We start from the raw sequence: 7,808 nt of genomic DNA on the forward strand, positions 1-7,808 counted from the left end.
AGAGTTGCAAAGCACCTTCTTTCCATTATCCACCTTTCTGGGTGGCTGTGAAGTATTATCATACCCATTTTACAGATGAGGAAATGGAAGTAAAATTTGCCCATGGGCCCAAAACTAATGTAAAAGACTGAGTTTGAAGTCTGGTATCTGGACTCTACCTTGGGGGCCTCCTGTAAAAAGATCCTTCTTCTGACCTACTTTCTGGAAGAATTTGGGGAATCATCTGGAGGGTGTGTGCACAATTCAAATAAACCATCCCAAATTTCACTAAAATATTTCTGCTCTAAAGAATGCTGAAGTCATAAAAGACAAGAACTATTTCCTGTCACTTGAATAATCAGACAAGATATTCCTGCCATAGGAAGACAGAAACTAATCCAAATCTCAAAGCTAGAGATACAGGCCACACACAACTCCCCCTGTCGCCATCGAAAAAGTGGTAGCACCCTGTGACATTGTCAGGGACCCAGTGGGCTTCTGAGACAGATTCAAAGGCACTGGGCCAAGGCAGCAGCATGAATTTCCACTCTCTGAGCAAACCTGTCTCCTTTTTAAAAAATGATAGCACTTTGTGTGCTAAAAACTCCAAAATAAAAGAAAGAACCGTGATCCAAGTGAATGGAACTGAAAGGGACTGATCTCAGTGCCTGAATGACTTCCCTCTTGACCACAAGTCAAACCCCTCACAGACGACATCATCAGGGGGTTGAGAGGAGCCTCTCCTCCCTCCTCCCTCCTCCAGAACCCACCCGCAAACATTCTGCACTCGTTAAGCATTAACCTCCTCACCCGGCCTATGACTTGGGAAATTACAGAAGAGGAACACACAGGAAGGCAAAGAATATTCCTTCTCTTCCCTTTCCAACCTACAGTTGAAGGAGTGGTTTAAAGGGGAAGAAAGGGAAGGAGGTAGGAGTCCAGATTCCACTCCAATCCTCTCACAAGGGGACCTTCGGTACCCTGGAAAGTCAATTGAACCGCAGGAGCTGGTAAATAAAGGACCTACTCCCAAAATGGAGAGTAGAGCCATCGGATTTTGTGGTTTTCCGACCTCCTACACATTTTTCATTTTAACAACCGCCAGAAAAGGCATCCCACATTAAAACCAGTGACTCAATTTCCAGCCTTGAAGAAAGAAAGAAAGAAGAAGGAAAGAAAGAAAGGAAGGAAGGAAGGAAGGAAGGAAGGAAGGAAGGAAGGAAGGAAGGAAGGAAGGAAGGAAGGAAGGAAGGAAGGAAGGAAGGAAGGAAGGAAGGAAGGAAGGAAGGAAGGAAGAAAGAAAGAAAGAAAGAAAGAAAGAAAGAAAGAAAGAAAGAAAGAAAGAAAGAAAGAAAGAAAGAAAGAAAGAAAGAAAGAAAGAAAGAAAGAAAAGAAAGAAAGAAAGGAAGGAAGGAAGGAAGGAAGAAAGAAGAAAAGGACAGGAAAGGAAAGAAAAAGGAAGGAAGGAGAAAGAAATAAAAAAGAAAGAAAGAGGAAAGAAAGAAGGAAGAAAAGAAAGAAAGGAGGGAGGGAGGAAAGAAAGGAAGGAAGGAGGGAGGGAGGAGGGAGAAAGGGAGGAAAGAAAGAAAGAAAGAAAGAAAGAAAGAAAGAAAGAAAGAAAGAAAGAAAGAAAGAAAGAAAGAAAGGAAGGAAGGAAGGAAGGAAGGAAGGAAGGAAGGAAGGAAGGAAGGAAGGAAGGAAGGAAGGAAGGAAGGAAGGAAGGAAGGAAGGAAGGAAGGAAGGAAGGAAGGAAGGAAGGAAGGAAGGAAGGAAGGAAGGAAGGAAAGAAGAAAGAAAGAAAGAAAGAAAGAAAGAAAGAAAGAAAGAAAGAAAGAAAGAAAGAAAGAAAGAAAGAAAAGAAAAGAAAAGAAAAGAAAAGAAAAGAAAAGAAAAGAAAAGAAACTGCTGATTTTTGCTTCTACTTCCTTTCAATATTTCCAAAGCATGGTTTTGGGGCTGTGAACTGTGGCACCAGCTGACAGAGGGGAGCTCCAGCTTCCCCCACTGGTTAAAAGGAGGGTCCCTGCCCCCTTTCTTTATCATTGCAGGACCTCACAGAGAAATGCCCCCACCTTCACAAGAGCTCCCCTGATGGGATTCAGCACTCACACCTGGCCCAAACAAAAGCTGCTTCTGCCCAGGCCCCGGCAGCCACACAATTTGGTCAGGGGGGCTGGGGTGGAAAAGATGGCAGCTTTCTACTGGGATGACCCCTAGGGGTGCTCCCAGGCCAATAAATAAATGTCTCGAATGCACTTTCGATTGACTCCTATTTCCAAGAAATGAGTAAACCTCGTAGGTGGTTAATAAATGTTTGTTGATCGTGAGGTCAATGATAAAAGTCACACTGAAAGTTCTCTAACAGGCTGATACATTTGCAACACATTGTTTCCTTTCTTTTCCTCTCAGTGATATAAAATCCTTTAAAAAATAAATATATAAAACAGTAAAGGGAGAAAAGGAAATAAAGACAGAGCAGTCGAATAAAATAAGCCAACAAAAGACAAGTGGGTCTGCTCAGAGCGACAGCTGCCAGAAAGGAGCCGGGGCTCTGGGTCACCCAGCACCCAGGGAGCTCGCCACGGGAGTCCAAGAGTTAGGGCTCCCTGGGGCTCAGCCGGAATCTGTCTCCCACCAAAATGGCTCTTGAGGCCTTGGAGGGGGAGGGGGGGCCAGGAGACTGAGCCAGAAGTAGTCCTGCTGGGTGGGACCCTGCTACTCCCAGGCTTCAAATTGTGGTGCCCAAACCCAGTGAGAGGAAAAGCTTGTGGTGGAGGAAGAGGAAAGGGGCGGGCAGAGAGAGAAACATCAATATTCAGAGGAAACCAGGGCAGGGCCGGGCAGGGCAGGGCCTGGGCCTACAAGAACAGAGGACACTGAGGAAAAACCAGGCAAAGCTGAAGAGAGGAGGCTGGGAAACTGAGAGGGAAAAGAATCAAAGCAGGCATTTATTTATACACGACTTTTTTTTTTTTTCATTTTTGGCTTTACCTATATAATCTCATTCACAAGAATCTTGTGAAGTTTAATACTAAAGGCATTAATTACCCCCCCCCCCCATTCTTCAGGGGAGGAAACTGAGGCTCCTCAGAGAGAGGAAGGCTCTGTAACAACCCAGGATCAGGACCCCCTCGTGTAAGAGTTTAACTTTAAAGCCGGCCCTGCCTTTCTACAAAACGTGGCCTCTCCCCACTATCCCGGGCTCTCCCTTCCCCCACCTTGCAAAGATTCCCAACTCAGGGGAAAAAAGCAAACTTATCTTGTGCAAGAGGAAGTTGGGGAAGAAGTGGAGAGCCAGGAGGGGAGAAATAAATCAGTGAGGAAAAGATCCTCCACTGGTTTCTGATGGAAGATCCCCTCGTGGGCCCACCCTGCTTCCGCTACCTCGCCTTGTAATGGAGACTCGACTTCCCCGTGTGGCCTTCAGAGGGGCTCTTATTCCGCCCTGAGGAGGCTGGAGGGCGTCTCCAGAGCAGGTAGGGGCATGTTGCTCGCTGGCTCACCAGAAACGGGCCCCAAACAGCCCGCAGCCCGCAGCCCGGGCTCCCTGGAGCCCAACCTCCAGAAATATGTGGCTTTTAGCAAGCCAGTCCTGCTTGGGACCCAAAGTCCCCACACCACAATCCGAGACCAAACCGACCCAAGTAAAAGAGAAACCCCACAAACATACAGACAAGCCCACACTCAGCCAAGTATGCAAAAATCTCACACACCCTCTTCTCACAAAAGAGCCTCCTTTCTAGCAGCCGTGGGCTCCATGACCTAAAAATTATTCCAGTGTTATTTGCCTCCGGCAGTATTCTAACAGCACGAGAGCCCATTTGAATAGATCCACAATTATCTGCAAACTGCCACAACACACAGCTCCGACTTATTGATCGCCCATGGGGAAAGGGAGCTTCAAAAGGGGGGCTGACTTGGAGGCCCCCCCCAACACCGGGGCAGGAAATGTTTACACGGAGCCATCTGAACGCCCAAGCCACTGCAGCCAAGTCCCTCTGGGAAAGTTAGCCCTCTTCACAAAGCAACAATCGAGCTGGAGTTTCAGCTACACAACTTCCCCCACAAACAGGTTTCCCACCGCAATCCCTCCACTCCCCCTCCCCGAGCTCCCGTTCGGCGTCCCACCTCCTCCCCAAATACAGGGCCACGTAGACACAGGTCAATCGAAACCTGCCACCGGAGTAAGTGCCTGATTAGCTAAGGATAGACAAACCATTAAAAACACATCCACCTCCAACTAGAAGAGATAATTTGCCTCATTACAGCAGCCCTCCTACAATGGTTCTGACACTCAAACTGGAGGAACTCCCAGGGAAACTGGGGTGGAGAATCTATTCACAGATTTAGAAGAAGAAGAAAAAAAAAAAAAAGTTTGATGCAATAGCTGAATTAATTAGGCCTCCCAAGAATAGCTGAGCGCAAATGCAGCATTTTCTATGTGCAATTTAATAAGCCTGGATCCTTAAAAGAAAAGTTACAAATACTTGAGGGGTGGGGAGGGAGTGTGAAGGGTGCATTGAAAAGTTAATGAGAATCTCAGTGAATAGTCTAAGTGTCTAATGGGTCTCCAGATCTGCCACAATCCAAGACTCCTGCAGGATCACACAAATACTCCAACCCTCGGCAAACAACAGAGCTGTATTGTCCAGAGGGCTTTCAGTATCACTCTTTTCTCTAGTGCAGAGAGAAAGGGAGGGAGGGAATGAAATACTTGGAGTTCAAAACAAATGGCAGGCCCGTCGGTTATTCAGACATTCTGATGGGGCTCGGGAGCTCCTGGAGCCGATGGCTTGGGTGCCCACTGATTAGGCCCGCTGCCAGGTGCCAAACAGATCTCTCTCCCCACACAGGGAGGGAATGCTGGGATCCACACACTGGCAGACAGGCCCGGCAGACTCTCAGGCCAGGACTGGAGTCAGGAGTCTGGAAGTCTGGCTTTGCCTCCGACTCCTGGGCAACCCTGGACACAACACCTGCCTTACTTGCACTTTCTCTGTCTTTGAAAAGGAAGGATTAGAGAGTGAGCCTGGGGAAAGAAGCCCCCGGATTCCCGGGGCCTCAGCCATCTGGAGACAGAGGATAACTAACTGCTCTTCCCCTCAGCCCCATCCCACCTTCGCTTATTTACCTCAAATCTAATATGGCAAAAAAGCCCCCGGCTAAAAGTCAATCACTGGGGGGGAGGGGGCGCTAAGAATATACAGTTTCTTCCACCTTCCCTACCTCCCGATTTAACAACTGCCGACTGATGTTAATTTTGCACTGTTTGTGATCAGATGTGTGTGTTTTAAATTTATAAGTCTACGGAGAGGTCCTCTTGCCCACCACTGTTTATCTGTGCAATTGCTAAGTAACCTGGGAAAGCATTTACATTGAATGCATTTTGCATTTTATCCACACAAGGCTACAGAATTTTAATAAACTGACCACCAAGTGGGGGGGGGGGGGGAGTAGCGGGAAGAAGATCCCGGGAGTAGCTAATGTGGCTTAAGAATCGAGTTTCCCACCCAAGGCTGAGGATTTAATACTTAACAATCCACATCCTTCCTAGATCCCTATGGGTTCTAACATGGGAGGGGGGGGGCGGTCTTAAAAGTGATCCGAAATCCAGCCCCTCAAATTGAGGGGCCGGGAGGCTCCACACAATGAGGATGAAGCCGGGGGATTCTGGGTGGGACTTTACCCGGCGGCTCGTGCGAGAGCATCCCCGTGGGGGCCCCGGTCCCGCTCGGACTCGACTCCGCTCCGCACTGAGGAGCGCTCCCCGGCAGGTGGGGGGGGGGGGTGACCGCGGGACGGAGGGGGAGGGGCAGGGGACGACAATCGGACACACTAACCCTGGGCGCTTTCCTCTTGTATTTGTTGCCATAGTCGAACTTCTCCTTCACGTCGTCCAAGCACTGGCCCAGCCTGGCTTTCTCCTCTTTGCCAGTGTAGTCCTGGCTCAGGAGGATATAGGCCCTCCAGTTGGCCGAGTCGAAGCCCCAGTGGCACGTCCTGTTCTCCAGGGCCTTGTGCGAGTGCACCACGAACTTGTGCGGGGGGTACATGAGGCGGCAGTCCAGGCACTGGATGCAGGCGGCGCTGGGGTTCACGTAGAGCTCGGGCACGAGCAGCCCCTTGCACTTGCCGAAGCACTCGTGGTACACCCTGAAGCTCTTCTCGGTGAGCTCGAGCTCCAGGGCGCTGGCGAACTCCTTCTTGCAGTGCGGCGGGTAGGCGCCGCCGTAGAGCAGGGCGTTGCAGAGGCGCTCGGCGTCCGTCTTGGTGATGAGCCCGCACGAGGGCGCCGAGAAGGGCAGGATGCCCATGACTTTGAGGATCTCCAGCTGGTCGGCGGTGCAGCGCGAGCAGTAGATGTGCAGCTCGTCGCACACCGAGTTGATCTGCTGCAGCGTGAAGTCCCGCAGCACCGAGTTGAGGATCTGCGGCAGGCACAGGCGCTTCTCGCCGCCCACCACGAAGCACGAGATGGTCTCGCCCTCCAGGATGGTCTCGCAGCGCTCGGTGGAGCGGTCCGAGGGCATGAAGAAGGGGCCCGGCATGACGGGCGGCGGCGGCTGGATGGGGGGCAGGTGCAGCACGGGGGGCGGCGGCGGGGGCTGCTGCTGCTGCGGCTGCAGCGGCTGCGGGGGCTGCGGCGGCTGCGGGGGCTGCTGCTCCGAGCCCGGGGCCGCGCCGCCGGGCTCCTTGGCGCTCTCCTTCTTGTACATCTCCTGCGCCCAGCGCGCCGAGAAGGCGGCCGGGCCGCCCAGGGAGCTCATGGAGCTCAGGTGGAACTGCTCCAGGGTCTTTTGCAGCCCCGGGTGCGGCTGGAAGCTGCTGCGGCCGGGCCCCACCGTCTCCATGGTGCGCTCCGGAGGCTCGGGGGCTCGCGCCCGCTCCCGCTCCCGGCCCAAGCCGCGGCCGCCCCCGCCGCCGGCCCGAGCCCCCCGGCGGCGCCCGCGGCCCCGGCCCCGGCCCACCCCGGCTCCGGGGTCCCGGGGAACGAGCCCCGGCGGCTGCTGGCAAATCACGGCCCCGGCGGCTTCGCCCTCGCCCCCTCCCGGGCGGTAGGGGTAGGCTGCCGCGGGGAGGGGGTAAGGGTCCCGCCGCTGGTGCGCGCCCGGGGCCGGCGCCACCTCCACATCCACGCGCCCCGCGCCCCGCCCGCCGCCGCCGCCGCCGCCGGGGCCCCCCGCGCGCCCCCCGCGCGCCCCCCGGGCTCTAGGCGCGGGGCATGCCCCGGCGCGCGCCGCCAACGCCAACGCCAAGGCTCGCGGGGCCGGGGCTCGCGGAGGGGGGCGCGCGGGCAGGGGCCGGGGCCGCCGGGGCCGCCGCGGCGGGGGCCCGGGCCGGGGCCGGGGCCGGGGCCGGGGCCGCGAGGCGCGAATCTCCGGCGCGGGCGCGGGCGCGGGGCCCGCCGGCCTGGCCGCCTCCGCCGGCGGCTCGCAGCTGCGCCCGGAGCGCTCCTCGGGCTCGCGGGCCCCGGCCCCGCCGCTCGCGGGCCGCCTCAGCGCCGCCCGGGCCTCCTCGCGGCCGCCGCCCGCTGCTCCGGCTCCGGGCTGGCTGCGCCGCCGGCTGGCTGGCTGGCGGGCGGCCGGGCGGGCTCAGTGCGCCGCGCTGGCGCGGGGCTGGCGGGGGCTGGGGCTGCTGCGGCGGCGGCGGCTGGGGCTGGGGCTGCTGGCGGGGCTGCTGGCGGCGAAGGAGGACGAGCGGGAGGCGGCGGCGGCGGCGGCGGCGCGGAGCTGCGGGCACTGAGCACACATCCTCTCGCCTCGGCGCTCCGGCTCGGACTGAGAGAGCGCCTCGCGCTGAGCTCATGCCGCCGCCGCCGCCGCCGCCGC

General features: G+C 55.6%; 1 protein-coding gene across 1 annotated transcript; it reads right to left on the minus strand.

Moving 5' to 3' along the window:
- Nucleotides 1-1,675: 1,675 nt before the first annotated feature.
- On the minus strand, nucleotides 1,676-6,911 carry SKI (SKI proto-oncogene). Its single transcript, XM_074306509.1, has one exon. The coding sequence runs from the start codon at nucleotides 6,828-6,830 to the stop codon at nucleotides 5,598-5,600; it is 1,233 nt and encodes a 410-aa protein (XP_074162610.1). The 5' UTR covers nucleotides 6,831-6,911; the 3' UTR covers nucleotides 1,676-5,597.
- Between the last annotated feature and the right edge of the window lie 897 nt (nucleotides 6,912-7,808).

This window comes from Sminthopsis crassicaudata, chromosome 3 (assembly GCF_048593235.1).
Source record: "Sminthopsis crassicaudata isolate SCR6 chromosome 3, ASM4859323v1, whole genome shotgun sequence".
NCBI classification, from domain to species: domain Eukaryota; kingdom Metazoa; phylum Chordata; class Mammalia; order Dasyuromorphia; family Dasyuridae; genus Sminthopsis; species Sminthopsis crassicaudata.